The following is an 18,958-nucleotide window of genomic DNA, read 5'->3' as shown; positions in this document are numbered from 1 at the left end:
TCTCCAATTAGCAGAGAGGCTTTATCGCTGCACTATACCGTAAAGAGCAGATTTATGTGGGCTTTGAATGTCACCCAGAGGACAGAGGACGAGCTCATCACTCAGCAGAACAAAACAGAGAGACAGGAGCAAGAAAAAATAGAGAGAAAGATACAGTGAGTTATTGGTTAATGAACACATTTTCCTTCCATTTTCTCTCGACCTTGAGAAAACCTTGACGAGGCCCCTTTTGTCCTCAGCAAACCAAAAAGAAGCAGATTATAGATAAAATTCTAGTCCAAGTTCCAGCGAGGCGGCAGTAAAAAGAAATGTACAGTATGTGTGTAACCTCGGAGGAGAGCCTGCTGTCAAACGGGCCCTCAGAGGCCGATAAGCAGCGCTGCTGTCTGATTACTGAGCTCAGCCTTTCAGTCAGGCAGCAGCACAGACAGCCATCTGCTGCAGTCTCCCCGGGACCATAAACAGGAAAAATACAGGAAAATCAGTGTCCCTTTAAAGCTGGGAACAAAAGTGCTGACCAGATGAATAAAGTCATTTTTAAAAATAAATAAATATCATTTATATTCATCGAGGGTCCATCATTTATATTTTGTGTGCACACAGGATTTGATATTGACATTGGCCTGATGCTAACTGCAGAGAATTACATAGGGCATATAATGTGATGCAGCAGGGTAAATATCATTGATAAATGCACTTTTTCCTTATGTTTATGCATGTTAATAGGGTCTTTGCATCAAGAAAATACTTCAACAAACCTCAAATCACACAGTTTTTTAATCAATTCCTGCTGTTAACTTTTTTTTCACCTTAGTGTGTCAAACTTTGTGTCTGAAGGCAAATATAAAACTAACTGGCATGTGGCCATCCTGCCTGAAGCGTCTCTGTAGAGGCAGTAATCTGACCTCTGAAGAGGCTCTATTGCCACCTTGTGGCTTAAGTTGCTGGTTAAATAATACAAATAAAAATACTTTCATACAACACAAAGGTTTAAATCTTTATTCATTTGCAAATACCAAATTTCCCAAAAGCACAGCATGAAATGGTGTGAAAAAACAGTGTGAGTATATATATATATATATATATATATATATATATATATATATATATATATACACAAAAAGGAAATAAATACAAAAAGCAGTGCAAAGTGCAGAAAAATACTCCTTGAAATGTATTTCAGTCATGAGATGATCCGATCATCAGTCTCTTACAGTGGATATGGAGGATATGGAGGAACGGCCCTGAAAATGACAGAATGCATGTAAGTTAAATATAGTGGAATAATTACATTTATGTATTTTGTGTAAGGAATAGTTCCAGGAGTCCTGAGAGCTGAACAACTTACACGGGGAGCATTTATATGACGTAAAGCTCCATCAGGAAGTCTTTGGGGACGATTCCTATATTTCCATTCTTCTCTCCGACCCACCAGCCAAAACTCTGATACTCCTGGAAACAGACACAGTGATTATAGATTATATATATATATATAAGATTATAAAACACATTCCATCCCTTTAAATTCATGTAGTCATCCCTGAGAAACAGACTTTTGTTTTAATGAAATAAATATCGCCCATTACTCATCACACCACAAGGCTTCATGTTATATTGTAAAATGTTGCCTGATGGGAAAGCTCCATAGGAACAGAGAGCATATATATATATATATATTATATATATATATATATATATATATATATATATATATATATATATTACTATGGAGACCCTGAGACAGACAGTATGTCTAACAGATGCAGGATGTTTAATACTATAGACCCTCTGGGCTCTGATCCATGAAGCAGAGTTAGAGAACAAGCCAGCATCATGTCTGTTTGATTCATTTTCAATAGATTCTGTTCCATCAAACAAACTCAACATAGTTCTCAGCATAAATCACCAAAGTACCTGGGCTTGAACTATGGTAACTAGGATTCATCTAAAGATGAATACAACTAACTGAAATTAGTAGAGGTGGGAAAAAAATCGATACAGCACAGTATCATGATTATTAGCGTGGCAATAATATCAATTCATGGCCACCAAGTAAGTATATATATATATATATATATATATATATATATATATATATATATATATATATATGCGTCAGGATATCGTGTCAGTAAGTTGTCAAGTTGTTTTTTTAATGTGTAATTTAAAAAAATCAGAGCAGTGAAGCTTAAAATTGAGGAAAGTTTGATAAAATGCTGCAGTTGTTGAGTTTGACTGGATACTTTGTTGTCAGTCTGTGGTTTGACTCTCATTGTGATAAATACACTGAGAATTTTCTCTTATTTGACAAAATAATTCTTGATTGAATTTAATTTTGTGGATACAAAATTCATTAAACCGTTAAATTGTAATATATTGTATTGTGATAGTCACCATAATCACAAAATGCTTAAAATCGGGTGGTCCGTAGCGTAGTGGGTTACACAGGCGCCCCATGAGGCTACAGTCCTCACTGCGGCGGAGCCGGGTTCGAATCCGGCCTGAGCTCCCTTTACCGCATGTCCTCCCCTCTGTCACCCCCTTTCTATCTATCTCTCACTTTCAATAAAGCATGTAAAATGCCAAAAAAAATAAAAATAAAAATATCGTGACTCAAATATCGGGATTATATCGGGATTAATTACAAATATCGGGATTCGAGTCGTGGGGCCTCTGATGGATTCACAGCTGGAGGAATTATTCTGGCTGGTTTCAGCAGCTCTCCCTGCCTCCATCCCTCATCTGACTGACCAGATCTGTTATTATCAGCACAACCTGATAACTATTCACTAAATATAATATAATATAATATCATATCATATCATATCATATCTTCCTTCCCCTCCTCCAAAACAACACCTACATCTCATCAACAACTTCCTCCTCCTGTTCCTCTCCACACAGAAACCTCAGAGAGAACATCACACATAAATCTGTCACAGCAGACAAGTTATAACAAGTTATAGCTGCAAACGGCTCCAATGGCTGACAGCATGCTGAGACCAGAGAGAGAGAGAGAGAGAGAGAGAGAGAGAGAGAGAGAGAGAGAGAGAGAGAGAGATCTGAGACCAGAGAGAGAGAGAGAGAGAGAGAGAGAGAGATCTGAGACCAGAGAGAGAGAGAGAGAGAGAGAGAGAGAGATCTGAGACCAGAGAGAGAGAGAGAGAGAGAGAGAGAGAGATCTGAGACCAGAGAGAGAGAGAGAGAGAGAGAGAGAGAGAGAGAGAGAGAGAGAGAGAGAGATCTGAGACAAGAGGAGAGAGAGAGAGAGAGATCTGAGACCAGAGAGAGAGAGAGAGAGAGAGATCTGAGACAAGAGGAGAGAGAGAGAGAGAGATCTGAGACCAGAGGAGAATCTCTCTCTCTCCCTCTATTCTCTCTCTCTCTCTCTCTCTGACCTCACATCAAAGTCCTCCAGGACATGAATCAACATGGAGATCTCCGTCTGAAGGAACCTGTTCAATGTTTCAGACTAAGAGGATCACATCTGTGTCTGTGATTCCCAGGAGAGAGTAATGGATGAAGTGATCTTATGGCAGTATGAGACACAAGAAGATTACAATAACAACAGTGATTCATTCATCACGTCAGATAAAACGCTGCATGACTGACTGTCAGATATTAATACGCAGGACGCAGTAAAAGTTATTAGTACGAGTACATTATTAACAGCAAATTAAACGTCACAAGAAACAAACAGAGGAAAATAATTAATGTGTCACATGGTTAAAATGACATTTCACAAGCCCCTGAGGGGTAATACAGCAGATTGACGTGAGGTGTGTGTGTGTGTGTGTGTGTGTGTGTGTGTGTGTGTGTGTGTGTGTGTGTGTGTGTGTGTGTGTGTGTGTGTGTTATAACTTCCTGCAGCTCGCCTTTCAAAGCAGCAACACCTCGTTGGTGAGTTCAGCTGACAAATAAGTCGCGGTTGAGTGAATGTGGGACACAACATGAGAACACGTCTGAAGCTGTGGAAGACTAATGATACCACACACATAATATATAAAGATAATCATATTACTGCTATCAAATAAAACACTCCACAGCTTACAGACTGTAGAATAAGCAGGAAGAGACGTGTTTACTTCTATCAGCCACTAAAGAGAAGTGAGATGTTACATCTCCATTAGTTTATGTGCTGTTATTCAGGGTGGAGGGTATCCAGGCTGGGTGGAGGGGGTGGAGGGTATCCCAGGCTGGGTGGAGGGGGTGGAGGGTATCCCAGGCTGGGTGGAGGGTGTCCCAGGCTGGGTGGAGGGGGGTGGAGGGTATCCCAGGCTGGGTGGAGGGTGTCCCAGGCTGGGTGGAGGGGGTGGAGGGTATCCCAGGCTGGGTGGAGGGGGGTGGAGGGTGTCCCAGGCTGGGTGGAGGGTGTCCCAGGCTGGGTGGAGGGGGGTGGAGGGTATCCCAGGCTGGGTGGAGGGGGTGGAGGGTATCCCAGGCTGGGTGGAGGGGGTGGAGGGTGTCCCAGGCTGGGTGGTGGAGGGGGTGGAGGGTATCCCAGGCTGGGTGGAGGGTGGACCAGGCTGGGTGGAGGGGGTGGAGCACATCCGGACAACACTCCCTCCCAGTCTCCCCATAATCAACAGCCAGCCCTGACTGGGGGGTCTGGGTGGGGGAGGAGCAGGAGAAGGAGAATAGGAGGAAGGAGCGGACTCTTTAGATGCAGCTGGCTGCTGCAGGCCAGACGGGTTTTATGGTCATTGCCCTCGCAGCGGGCCACAACCCCCAACACCAAGGTTCCAGCTAATGGCTCCCAGTCTGAGTGAAAGGGCAACTTGATTCTTGGTCCTTTTCCACACGAGAAGAGTCATAAACAGGCATTTGGCCAATGAGCGTCGATGGCGTCTGTCTGCCTTTGTGCAGTTGTTTCCTTCCATCAGAGCTGAATCAATTAATCAATTAATCAATTAGCTGGTCAACACAAGATTTAGAAAATCCAATATTTACTATTTACAACAAAACTGCTGAACATTTGTATGTTTCTGCTTCTCAAATGTGAAACAGATGCATTTAATTTAGACTTTGTACTGTTGGTCAAACCAAAAGAAGAAAGTCATCAGACTGGAAAATGTTGGTTGGCATTCGCCACTATTTTATATTATTTAATCTATAAATCAGAGAAATAAACAGAGTAATTAATCATCAAAACAGCAGCTGTAGCTTACATGAAATGAATTATGAGTCTAAATTATAATTCAGGTTTTTAGAAATAAATAATGTTTGCAACTCATCGTCATGTTTTTAGGCCTTCATGGCTCTTTGGTGCCACTAGATGGCAGACTTGAATTTGTAAAAGCAGCTGGCCAGTTGACAAGTGTGTCTCCGTTGACTTCATGCTCCATAGAAACCAAACCAGACAGGAAATCAAACCAGTCTAGATGGTGAACATTTCACACCTTCTTTTTATACAAACCACAGGTCGACATGCATCTGTAAAAGGATCAAATTCCTTGACTTATTTGCAGTTCAATGTTCAAAAACAAGCTTGTTAAATTAATCACATTAAAAACCAATTCCACGTTCATATGAACCAGTTAAGCACAAAAGGGCTCCTGTTGAGTTACATAATAAAGGTGAAGAACAGCCCTTCAGTTCTCAATAGCTGGCAGCCGCACCAAGCCGACAAGCCTCGGAAACTGAGCGTCCACCACACGTCCTCACCTGCTCTGAGCAGAGTGGCGGGCTGAGCCTGGTTTCCTGAAACACACATTCCTATTTGTGGAGGTGAGGGGACGTGTGAGAGGTGTGTGGGCTGCATGGCAGAGCGGCAGAGCGCTGAAACGTCCAGATGGAAGTGATGGAACGGCGCCGCGTGCCAGCGAAGCCCGGCCTCCGCCAGCAGCACTAAAACAGTTTCCGTTGTGACACAACTAATCCCCATCACAGCGCCAGAGAGAGAACCAGCCCAGTCTGCCTCTTACCTCCAGGCGGAGCGCCAGGTGCTGCCAGTAAAGGATATGAACAGGCGGCTCCTCGGAGGGCCTAGAAATAACTCACTTTAGGTGGTCTGAGACCAGCAGAACCACTCTGACTGCAGACCTCGTCTCATTTTACATCACAGTTGGTTTGAGCTCACCCTGACTTCATCAGGCATCAAGAAAACACTCGTTAAGGGACAAATCAGTGTTTTAGCTGTGAGCAGCGAGGTCCCTGAACATACCTTGCTCAGGATGTTTTAGCTCTGAGTAGCGAGGTCCCTGAACATACCTTGCTCAGGATGTTTTAGCTCCGAGCAGCGAGGGTCCCTGAACATACCTTGCTCAGGATGTTTTAGCTCTGAGTAGCGAGGTCCCTGAACATACCTTGCTCAGGATGTTTTAGCTCCGAGTAGCGAGGTCCCTGAACATACCTTGCTCAGGATGTTTTAGCTCTGAGTAGCGAGGTCCCTGAACATACCTTGCTCAGGATGTTTTAGCTGCGAGTAGCGAGGTCCCTGAACATACCTTGCTCAGGATGTTTTAGCTGCGAGTAGCGAGGTCCCTGAACATACCTTGCTCAGGATGTTTTAGCTCCGAGTAGCGAGGTCCCTGAACATACCTTGCTCAGGATGTTTTAGCTCCGAGTAGCGAGGTCCCTGAACATACCTTGCTCAGGATGTTTTAGCTCTGAGTAGCGAGGTCCCTGAACATACCTTGCTCAGGATGTTTTAGCTCTGAGTAGCGAGGTCCCTGAACACACCTTGCTCAGGATGTAGATGGCATCACCACGTCTGAAGGACAGCTCGTCTGGCTGGTCCCCTGCACAGTCCCAGAGGCCCTGGTAGAAGTTGGGGTAGTCTGTGCTCTTATCAACTAGATGGGAAAGTAGAAAGAAAGATGAGAACATATTCACAGAGAGTAATAACCTGCAGTGTACAGCTGGTTGTTTGTGTGCAGAAAGCCAACAGGAGGCAGTGGAGAGCCTCAGACAGCAGCTGCTCCAAGTTCATACATCTACTAACTCTCCAGGATGTAGTCTGTTCCCGCTGGCAAAGGGACAAACTGATGTATGCTAAAGAAGAAAAGTCAGTATGCAGACTAACAAAACACTTGCTGCATTCCAAATCTTTCTCTTTTTACTTTCGTTGATCCTGCAGCTGCAGTCGGGACATCCTTCATCTTTGCATTGTGAACTTTGAGCCTCTAGCTCATTCATGCTGTGCAGGGGATTGTTGGTCAGAATAGCCAGAAATCATGCTTGCGTGCATTTTGCAAAATACGACCAGATGTAGTCGACATTCTGATATTTTTGGCATTCTGCATTTGATATATTACACTACGTATTGGGACCTACTAAAACACTTTCTGGCATAATAAATTGTATCGTCGTATGGGAACAAAGTTTGCCAAAATGCATTGCACAAAAGAGAAACAGATCCAGGAACACCTCAGGGGAAAATAACTATTAATATCTAGCTTTATCTATGTAAGGTTTAATTTGTGCTGTCATTGTAAAGTTGGTTAGAAAATTAGTCTGATTTTTCTGCTTTAAATCATTAAGAAATGAATGAATTTCTGATATTTAGTAAAGAAAATGATTAAATCGGATATTGGAAATAATCTTAACTTGAAACTTTCTTGTAAAGCTTGTTTGCCTTTGTACAGCATTTGTATAGCATTATCTCCTTATAAGTCAAGTGATGATAAATGATTTACTAACTAAAAATACTGCATTATAGTCCGCTGTATACAGTTAGTGAGTAGTAGGAATGAGGTGCAGCTAGTTTCTTCACAGTTAGTGATTCTACCTCCACAGACTATTTATTGATCTGAAATGAACTTCTTCTGTTGGTTGTCGGCCCTCAGAGTTCATGCTGTGAGAAGGTTGACACAGATAAAGCAGATGTAGAGAGACAGCGTGCTATTTCTGCACTTGCATAACTTTAACACGCCACTTATTGTAAAAAGGAAGTTGGCCAACGAGGCTGAAAGTTATTTCCAGCATTGTGTTAACTTTCATGTTCACAGAAACTTCCCATGTTGAGGTTACTTCTTCTAAACTGGGGAACCACCACACAAAGACTGCGTGTGACAGAATGTCGATTAGTCTCGTCTTATCTTCTTTATATAAAGTTAAATTGTCTGCAGCCTCATCTACACAGTAAACACACCACTCATCTCTCTGCAGGCCAAACACACATTGCTGTGTACCTGCAGCAGGAGCAGCAGGTTTGCTGGCCGGCTCGACCTTCGGAGGAGGTTTTACTGGAGTCGGCACGTCATCCTCTGGAGAAACAGAACAAAAGGTTCCCTATCTAAGATTATCCAAAGAAATATGCAACAGTAGAAGAAGAAAACCTTGAATAATAAAAAAAACCCAGTATGAATGAGATGGAAGCCATTTTTGATCTGTTTGATGTGTTGTTGTGCTACAATGGCCGACCTGGGAGCTCTTCATAGATGTCTTCATCAATCGGCTCCGCATCATCTGCATCTTCTATCGCTCCAACATCATCGTACACTTCCTGTTCCTCCTCTTCATCCTCTGGGATGATGCCCGACATATCTGCAAACAAGAGCGATCATGTCAAACGCACTATATTCTCCTGAGTATTAAGCAAGAACATAGAGTATTTTATGCAATTTTGTTTTTTGTATTTGTGAAAACTTGTTGCTGTTTCTGACATGGATGGATTACTGAATGGCCCTGGCCTTTACCAACAAACTGTCAATGAAAGAGCATGCACAAACAGGTAGAAACTCATATGACAACAAATGATCTAAAACAACTACAAGGAGATGAAAAACAATGACAAAGAGACACAAAATGACCACAAAGAGAAACAAAATGACCACAAAAAGAGGCTAAACAACCATAAAGTCTGTGTCTTGCTGCTATGGCCCAGAGGCCCATTCTCTCATAATCTCCCCATGGTCTCATTATATCAGCTGGGACATTATATCACTGGGACATTATATCAGCTGGGACATTATATCAGCTGGGACATTATATCAGCTGGGACGGAGCATTATGATGAGTTGTTGTGATTGAAACAGTCCGAACCTTTCAGAACAAAGTCTATCTGTTTCACCCATTCCTCCGCCTCTTTTGCCGATGACGCACAAAACTGTGATGAAAGAGGAGAGAAATGAAAACTGCAGTCAGTGTTATATGCAGTTCTACATATATTAATTAACATAAACAAATAATACTGCATTTATGCATAGTAAAATGTTCCGCATGGAAGAGCCCGAATGTTAGAAACACTCATTTAGACTCTTAAATATGCGTGTCAGGTTGAGCCATTGCAAAGGCAGCAGTGTCAAATGAATGAATAGGTTTTAAAAATAACGATTTAATGAAGTGCATGTACACATGTGCCTTGCCAAGTTTTAAACATGGCACATCTCAAGTCCACATTTGTTTTTCAATTAGGACGTACACTGAGAACAGCCGTGACTCAAATCATCACGAGCAGCGCACCTGATAGACTCGCTTGTCTGGAGCAGAAATCTCAAAGCAGCAGTCTTTCTTCGAGTCTTTCCTCAAGCTGCTGTTCATTTTGACGGTGTAGCCATCGATACTGAACTCGCCCTTCTGCTGCTTGTCTGGTTACAGGAAATGAACATATCATCATGAATGGTTCACATTCAACAACACTGATGTCAAAGGCAGAATGCAAAATATCCTTCTCAAACAGCGTGTGATCCAAAGGTACTGGGATGATTGTGAGTACCTTTCTCACTGCCGTAGTAGTAGAAGGTCTGATGGCTCAGAGCGCACCATCTCTTCTGCCACTCAGTGCCAAAGAAGCTGTGATCTGTGGAGGGAAAGCAACAATAATCAGCGGAAAAAAGATAAATCCTCTCCTGGTTTACTTAGAAGTTAGCTGGAGATGCGTGTTGCAAAGAAAAGAGAATGTCAATGGGATTTTAGGGGTTATATTATGTCCCAGTTGTAGGTGAAACTGTCATTTTTGTCTTTATAAATAGACTGCTTTTCCTTCACCTGGATGCTTTGCCAGAAGAGGACCTTGTAGGTCAAAACATAACATCAATCAATACAAATGCAAAAACACATTTTTGGGAGCTTTAAGGGGACAGTTAAAATATAAATAACATATTATTCCTCTTGCATACCAATCTATCAATCGAGATATTTTGGTGAGTTGTCGATTGTTGGAGATATCGCCCATAGAAATGTCGGCCTTCTCTTGAATCTAATGGCTATCCTCATAACCATTTATAGGTATTTCTATGTAAAGTAATATACTAGAAGTCATATCAATCTTCTAGCGATGTTCTGCTTTCACTGGAGGAGTTTCCTCTTGCAGCGAGCAACGAGAGAGCAAATGTTCAACTGCTGCGTCAAAGAGCCGCCATGAAACTGGCAGCTACACTTGGTCCAGTGTTGGAGCAACATAATCTCCCATAGGTGGTCGATGGGGGAAAGAAGCCCAACGCTCTCAGCCCGGACTGGTCTTCATCTCTACTGACTGGTCCCCATCTCTACTGACTGGTCTTCATCTCTACTGACTGGTCCTCATCTCTACTGACTGGTCCTCATCTCTACTGACTGGTCCTCATCTCTACTGACTGGTCCTCATCTCTACTGACTGGTCCTCATCTCTACTGACTGGTCTTCATCTCTACCGACTGGTCCTCATCTCTACCGACTGGTCCTCATCTCTACCGACTGGTCTTCATCTCTACCGACTGGTCCTCATCTCTACTGACTGGTCTTCATCTCTACTGACTGGTCCTCATCTCTACTGACTGGTCCTCATCTCTACTGACTGGTCCTCATCTCTACTGACTGGTCCTCATCTCTACTGACTGGTCTTCATCTCTACTGACTGGTCTTCATCTCTACTGACTGGTCTTCATCTCTACCGACTGGTCCTCATCTCTACCGACTGGTCTTCATCTCTACCGACTGGTCCTCATCTCTACTGACTGGTCCTCATCTCTACTGACTGGTCTTCATCTCTACTGACTGGTCCTCATCTCTACCGACTGGTCCTCATCTCTACCGACTGGTCTTCATCTCTACTGACTGGTCCTCATCTCTACTGACTGGTCTTCATCTCTACCGACTGGTCCTCATCTCTACTGACTGGTCTTCATCTCTACTGACTGGTCTTCATCTCTACCGACTGGTCCTCATCTCTACCGACTGGTCCTCATCTCTACTGACTGGTCCTCATCTCTACCGACTGGTCTTCATCTCTACTGACTGGTCTTCATCTCTACTGACTGGTCTTCATCTTTACTGACTGGTCTTCATCTCTACTGACTGGTCCTCATCTCTACTGACTGGTCTTCATCTCTACTGACTGGTCTTCATCTTTACTGACTGGTCTTCATCTCTACTGACTGGTGTTCATCTCTACTGACTGGTCTTCATCTTTACTGACTGGTCTTCATCTCTACTGACTGGTCCTCATCTCTACTGACTGGTGTTCATCTCTACTGACTGGTCCTCATCTCTACTGACTGGTGTTCATCTCTACTGACTGGTGTTCATCTCTACTGACTGGTCCTCATCTCTACCGACTGGTCTTCATCTCTACCGACTGGTCTTCATCTCTACTGACTGGTCCTCATCTCTACTGACTGGTCCTCATCTCTACTGACTGGTCTTCATCTCTACTGACTGGTCTTCATCTCTACTGACTGGTCTTCATCTCTACTGGACGTTATTATTAAGACTGTAATTATTTTAACCCTGTTCTCTTTAACAGAACCATAACCAAGTAGCTTTGGTGCCTAAACTTAACAAAGTAGTTCAGTTTCACAAGGTTAATGTGTTTGAAATAGCAGTCAGTCATACTGTAGTATATCATATATACCAAACTATATACATTTATGCAAGAAATCATACAAACCCATTCATTATGCAAAAAGGGAAAGAGATGGAACTCGGCTCGTGGTGCTCAAGGTGCCAAAAAATACGTCTGAAAAATTTAAAAGCAATGTCTCTTTCCTGAAATCATGACCCGGTAACTGAAGATAATCCACAGGCCTTGTTGAGATTGGTTTCATGTAGAAACTATAAATAAATAAATAGTTCCCACAAGCCAAGTGGCATCTAGTTCCATTATATCAAAGAAAAGGCAGACATCTCTTGGCTGGTAGAACACTGCAACCATTGATAAATAGCACTACAGGTAGGAGGAAAAATATGCATTTTTGATTTTGGAGGTGACCTGTCCCTTCAACTGGGTGACACCTCTTCCATTAAAAACCCCAAAACATGAAAGCACCCACCCTTCCTGCGCTTCTCCAGGTATCCTGCTTTAAAGACAGACGTCAGGTCCTGAGCCGCTACAGGTGGAGACTGCTGAGCACCTGAAGAAGAGTCGAGAAACAGTTGTTTTAAAGTGTGTTTATATGCAAAAGTCAAAATAAGCCTACTTTTTTTACAGTTAAACATAGCAGATGGGATTTTGACTATCTTTATGGATTCTTCATGCATGTAGTTTATCATGAATCCATTTGACTGATGTTAAATTAAGTAGCCAAAGCCATTGAGCGATGTGTTGCTTCCCCTTGCAGCGAGCAACTTCAATGCAAATGTTCAACTGCTGTGTCAAAGTTGCTTTGTGTGAAAGAGCAGCCATAAAACTGGCAGCTGCTTGCAGCCCATAAACCCCAGACCTCTGTTAGCCATTTCACACAGATTTCCCTGATACTCTATTTATAAAAGAAAATAGGAAATCTTTGCATAGATGACTATGGTGGAGTGTACAGGGTTAAAGCTACTGTATACTGAGGTATGTTTTCTCTCAAACTAGAGCCATGGCAGTAACATTCAGGCCCCAGACTGAGAGCAGTAAAGCAGCTCTGGCTGTCAGAGGGGAGGAGGAGGGAGGAGGTGGGAGGAGGTGGGAGGAGCAGTCGTGCCCCCAAATTGCTCCAAGTATGTTGCCAAGTTACAGTTGGAATGTCTCCCTCATTGTGCCACTCAAAGTCACTTTCTCCAAGGAGCAGACCCAGAGATTTGTATATTTTCATGCCAAGATCCAATTTTCAATACTTTAATCCGCAGCTTGTTAGCAGTTAGCACGTCAGCGTGTGGACGTCTGCTAAGTGCTTCTGGCTTTTACCTTCGCAGGCCTCTTCATCCTTGTCTGTTCGCTCCGACTGCAGCGACCCTCCATCGTTGTTGCTGTCGACTTCCTCCTCATCATCAGAGTCATCACCTATAAAACACAAAGCTGTGTAGTAATGCTACATGTTGTTCTGTAATGCTACATGTTGTTCTGTAATGCTACATGTTGTTGTGTAATGCTACATGTTGTTCTGTAATGCTACATGTTGTTCTGTAATGCTACATGTTGTTGTGTAATGCTACATGTTGTTGTGTAATGCTACATGTTGTTGTGTAATGCTACATGTTGTTGTGTAATGCTACATGTTGTTGTGTAATGCTACATGTTGTTCTGTAATGCTACATGTTGTTGTGTAATGCTACATGTTGTTCTGTAATGCTACATGTTGTTGTGTAATGCTACATGTTGTTCTGTAATGCTACATGTTGTTCTGTAATGCTACATGTTGTTCTGTAATGCTACATGTTGTTGTGTAATGCTACATGTTGTTCTGTAATGCTACATGTTGTTCTGTAATGTTGTTCTGTAATGCTACATGTTGTTGTGTAATGCTACATGTTGTTGTGTAATGCTACATGTTGTTGTGTAATGCTACATGTTGTTCTGTAATGCTACATGTTGTTCTGTAATGCTACATGTTGTTCTCTAATGCTACATGTTGTTTTGTAATGTTGTTCTGTAATGCTACATGTTGTTCTGTAATGTTGTTCTGTAATGCTACATGTTGTTCTGTAATGTTGTTCTGTAATGCTACATGTTGTTCTGTAATGCTACATGTTGTTCTGTAATGTTGTTCTGTAATGCTACATGTTGTTCTGTAATGCTACATGTTGTTCTGTAATGTTGTTCTGTAATGCTACATGTTGTTCTGTAATGTTGTTTTGTAATGCTACATGTTGTTGTGTAATGTTGTTTTGTAATGCTACATGTTGTTCTGTAATGCTACATGTTGTTCTGTAATGCTACATGTTGTTTTGTAATGCTACATGTTGTTCTGTAATGCTACATGTTGTTCTGTAATGCTACATGTTGTTTTGTAATGCTACATGTTGTTCTGTAATGCTACATGTTGTTCTGTAATGTTGTTCTGTAATGCTACATGTTGTTCTGTAATGCTACATGTTGTTCTGTAACGCTACATGTTGTTCTGTAATGCTACATGTTGTTCTGTAATGCTACATGTTGTTCTGTAATGCTACATGTTGTTCTGTAATGCTACATGTTGTTCTGTAATGCTACATGTTGTTCTGTAACACCGTGGTTCCCAACCGATGATGTGTTATGATGTCATAACGAGGAAGTTAACCTTTTTAGACTGTTCTGAAATGTTGTAAAGGCCTATTATTGTTCTTATTTGCCATGAAAAAAATAGAGACAGATATGAAAATAATCTTTTGTGTAGCAGAGTTCTTTTATTATGTTGCTAATCATCATTTTGATCATTTTGATTTTTATCATCATATGAGCAAATATGAAAACTTTTTCAACACATAATGCATAAACTGATGTTTATGATTTAGAAATGGCATTACCAATGTATTTTACTTCTAGTTAATCTTTACTCAAGTGGTCAGCAATTGACTGATATTAAACATAAAGTACATGTATTTATTTAGCTATTTATTTTTAATTTTCTCAGTTATCATTTTTAGAACTGGTTGACAATGTAATACTGTGTATTTATGGTGTATAATGAACAATAATAATGTTAAATATTTGTTGATAAAGTTATTTGTTTAAGAAAGCAGCTTTCTGAGAACCTCTGCAGTCATATTTGTCCAAATTTGGTGCACAATCCAAATAAAAAAGCTCTATTATCTATTATGAATATCAGCTGGCAGTTGGTTAACTGTTCTGCTCTAATAACTGTATCAACAATCCCATTTGATTCAGATTTAAATTTAAGAGTTTTATCCTCACTTCTTGTGAGCCTTTAGATTGATGTTGTGTCCCCCAGGTGGAATATTAAATAATAACACTCACTTTTGTCCTTGAAATCATGTGGGAATCTGTTGAGGAGACAGTAAATGTTTGTCAACAACTTCCACATGTTGCATTAACAACAATCTACTAAAGCTAATGATGCAAACACACATACCCAGATTTGACCTCTTTAATCCTCCTGATGAAGGCTTCCTTCTTCTCTTTTGCCTTCTTGCTTAGACTTTCCCCTTTTAATCCATCACTGAGGAAATATTCTAGATCTAAAAAACAACAACAGCACCATGTAAACGTGAATATAATCTGGTATCACTTACTGATTGTGGGCTTTTATTTTGGCAGGCAAATGACCCAGTTCTTCTGGAGATCATGTTACCTTTCTGAAGCAAGACAACACAGTTTGAATGAACAACAACAGCGTGGTGAGTTCACGACATGGACTCAAATCATCTGACTACAGATGTAGTCTGCGCTTCCTCTTTCTACTAAACGGCTGTTAAAGCTGGACTTTTAGGCTCAAACCCCAAGTTAACACGGAAACAACCCACTGTGTGCAAATAAACATGAGTTTATGAAGTGTTTTTACCTGAAATGAGCGTGGTTAACTCCTCGGGAATGGTCATTGTGCTGCAGTCAGTCAGCAGCTGTGGACCACTACACGGAAGCTGCGATGAGTTCACGGACACGGAAGTTAATCTGTAATCTGCTAATTATTTATAACTGACCACACAGTTTCGCTGCAGAAAAAACACCCACTGACGTTTATTGGTCCACCAGCTTCCCTCTGTGTGTGTGTGTGTGTGTGTGTGTGTGTGTGTGACTGCTCCTGAGCTGATGCTTTAATGGAGCTACGAGTCTTTACAGACTAATAAAGTCAGCGGATAACACATGATCATATTTTTGATTGATTCCAGATAATATTTCTCTGGCACTTTAGTCTGTGACTGACTCACTGGACACATTGGGAGTGTCTTTTTTACAATGATGCAAGCACTTTGGGTTTATGAATATGTCAACATTGTAAATCTAAACAGGGATCATTAATAGTTGAGAAGGCAATTATATAAAACTGTTCTGCAGGTTTCTGTGCCAGATTTTTCGTCGGTTCCAAGCAGCCTGTGCAATTTCTGCTGCCATGATTTATTCATAACTCTAATTTTGAATATTTGCATCTCATTTGTGAGACTGTTTCTAATCAGTTTCTATTGAATGACAAACAAGAGTAAAGTCTCTTCTAACAGAGAGGCAGACTGGTCCTCCTGGTGTCTAGGAGCTGGTTGTCATATTGTTTATGAAGCTGTCAGTCATTCATTAGTCATCTTCTGACAGGCAGAATCACCCAATCCAGCTTTAAAGACAGCCTTTGAACTGTATCGCCTGTTGTTGTGGAGAAATGAGACGGAGATGTCAGAGTGAAGAGCTGCAGCTTTACTTTAGCTGCAGCTGGACGCTGTTTAGTGCTGCAGGACACAGAAACACACAGAAACACTTTATTTACTCCAGTTTCAGTCCAGCAGCATTTAACATCACCACAATATCTATTCTAGTCTGTTTTAAATCTATAGTCCTTTTCTTACATAGAGGAAAAGATGGCAGGGGTGCACTTATATACTTCTGATTTATATTTTGAGTAGTTTGTTACAGTTTTTTTTAAATTGCTAACATGCATTTGTGAAAACTGTCAAAACTTTCCAAACTGTGCTTGAATCAGAAGTCTTTGTGGAGCAAACTGTGGATAATTTTCCACTGATTTCACACAAAGTGCGTCCAATAAGCACTTTAATGGTGCATTCCTGATTCGTTTGTGTTACATATACTTTAGTACAGTCAATCAAAAGAAAGTGTGTTATTCTTTTCAGATGGTGAAATATTGATTTATGTGAGAAAAAGGTAAAAGTTAATAATTTATGTTATGCTTCCTGTGTTTTTTTGGGTCAGTATGTAATGTATGATTTATGTTTCTGAATTATTGCCAGTGTTATTGTCCAACAACCTTATTTTGAGTGGATTTTGGAGGCCAACTGTAAGCATTTAGAAAATATTGCTTCAGTATTGACCAAAGCTTGTTAGCAACTGAAAAAATAAAATAAAATACCTGGATGTTTATTCACAAGACACCTTTTAGCTCTTGACACAACACATCTTAATGCTAAAGTAAACCCCACATCATTTTCTGCATGATCATTATATATTATATTATACATATTCTGATGTCACTTCCTGTCCAGAGTTATCTGACTACATTCTTTATGAGCCTCAAACCTTCTGAGGTCATTGAGAACCTGACCCCCTTCTGACCTGCAGTAGTTCCTCCCAGCCTGGAGAGCAGAGCAGCGCCAGCGTGACCTCTGACCTGTGTGTGTGTGTGTGTGTGTGTGTGGGAGGGGTCTGCTGGCTAGTTGTATCCAGTTTCCCATAAAGCTTTATCTACTTTTCTGTCTCTCTTGTGATTGGTTCCGACCCTTTTTAATCACCGATTGCATGTTTGTAATCTTATTACTGCAAGTCACCAGACTCTTTCCTATAAACAATAAATAAATGCATAATCAAATTCACAAATCTGATTATGTAATAATTAAATAGGCACACTTAGGTGGAAAATAAAATAATGCATCAATAATGATGCACTTTATTTTTTTGCTCAAAGTAAAGACAGTAAACTTTGTCCAGTAATAAACAGGAGCTGTGTTGTAGTGAGTCTGTGGTGGACGAGCTGATCTATCTCTCTGTAAAACCACCAGACCAGACCTGATCTCTCTCTGTAAAACCACCAGACCAGACCTGATCTCTCTGCCTCCTGGCTTTCTACACTTTCACCATCAATTTTCAAAATGATCACAATTAGCCCGCACTTAGTCCCATATGTGAGTAGGAAAGCCGTCCACCAGCTCTCCTCTCCGTTTTATTATCAGTATTATTCTAAGAAAACCCGCAGAGCAGCTCGATGATACAGACCGTCTAACAATCACTGTGGTAGAATAACTGATCAGTGTGATTGTTAATCGTGTGATTCCTGCAACAATTTCTAGCTTTATCAATACTTTTCCCCTCTAAAATGTAATAACAGCACTAATAAAGAAACAGGCAGCACGGCTGGTATTTTTTTGTTATCGAGTGGAAACTCAACTGGTCGGTGTGAAGAATTCCTTCTGCAGTAAAGAATCAACATTTACCTCCATTATGGCAAAATACGACAAATGAATGAATTAATACATTCTGCTTTGGCTTAATATATAAATAGCATGTTTTTGTTTCTGGCTTAGTTTCAAAACCTTATTAAATTTTAAATTACACCAATTTTGAGGGAAAACGTCGTTTGTCGCCTGCTTTAAATTTTATATATATATATATATATATATATATATATATATATATATATATATATATATATATAATTTTAAATCATACAATGTTTTGAAAAAAAAAAAACACAATGCGTATTGGAGCTATTCTTAATTCAAAAGGATTGTATTACACTGCGGATCAGCTATAAACAGGCACCTCAGTGCTGTGAGTTTTATAGGCAATAAAATTTAATTAGAGAGCCAAGAAAAGTCATCGCTTCTGGCCTGGGACTCCTTCAGGCGATTCTCACTGCAAATGTTCTTTTTCTGGGTTGAAACACGCGGAGGCCATGAATCTGATCTTTTTCTCTCTGGTCAGATAAATCACTGGTCTGTACCAGAGGAGTGGTCGATGAGAAAATATATTCCAACTAAAACTATTTCAAGAATGATTTTTAAAAAATGGAATACAATTTCAGATTTCTTGTCACTTGTGTTTTATTTGTATTTGTTCGCTGCATCTGCTTGGCTAATTGTTTCTGTGGAACTTTGAAATTATAAAATCAATAGTATCTTTATGATACAAGAACACATTAACTCGGACTATAATTTATAAAATATCCCGTGGCTTTTAAATTAAACCGTTTATTTTATCTGTATTTGAATGCGGTGAGAAACGATATTCAGCATTATGAAT

The 18,958-nt window shown here is 40.7% G+C and overlaps 1 protein-coding gene across 1 annotated transcript; it reads right to left on the bottom strand.

Moving 5' to 3' along the window:
* Nucleotides 1-1,115: 1,115 nt before the first annotated feature.
* On the bottom strand, nucleotides 1,116-15,691 carry skap2 (src kinase associated phosphoprotein 2). The gene is made up of 13 exons (XM_059339624.1): nucleotides 15,564-15,691; nucleotides 15,135-15,240; nucleotides 15,020-15,045; nucleotides 13,031-13,126; nucleotides 12,192-12,272; nucleotides 9,659-9,742; nucleotides 9,406-9,530; nucleotides 8,986-9,049; nucleotides 8,365-8,487; nucleotides 8,133-8,207; nucleotides 6,682-6,794; nucleotides 1,349-1,452; nucleotides 1,116-1,244 (listed from the first exon to the last, which is right to left on the bottom strand). Exons 1-12 carry the CDS (start codon nucleotides 15,598-15,600, stop codon nucleotides 1,360-1,362), a joined length of 1,023 nt encoding a protein of 340 aa, XP_059195607.1. The 5' UTR covers nucleotides 15,601-15,691; the 3' UTR covers nucleotides 1,116-1,244; nucleotides 1,349-1,359.
* Nucleotides 15,692-18,958: the final 3,267 nt, after the last annotated feature.

Source organism: Centropristis striata, chromosome 8 (genome assembly GCF_030273125.1).
Source record: "Centropristis striata isolate RG_2023a ecotype Rhode Island chromosome 8, C.striata_1.0, whole genome shotgun sequence".
Classification (NCBI taxonomy): domain Eukaryota; kingdom Metazoa; phylum Chordata; class Actinopteri; order Perciformes; family Serranidae; genus Centropristis; species Centropristis striata.
The sequence above is the reverse complement of the archived record's forward strand: the minus strand, read 5'-3'. Positions and strand labels throughout refer to the sequence as shown.

Excerpts from the sequence above, each read along its gene's own strand:
- skap2 (XM_059339624.1), bottom strand. The coding sequence starts at position 15,600 with ATGACCATTCCCGAGGAGTTAACCACGCTCATTTCAG. Across the intron at positions 12,273-13,030 it reads GGATGAAGAGGCCTGCGAAG|GTGCTCAGCAGTCTCCACCT; the intron begins GTAAAAGCCAGA and ends ACTCTTCTTCAG. Across the intron at positions 1,453-6,681 it reads CCATCTACATCCTGAGCAAG|GAGTATCAGAGTTTTGGCTG; the intron begins GTGTGTTCAGGG and ends GTCTGTTTCCAG.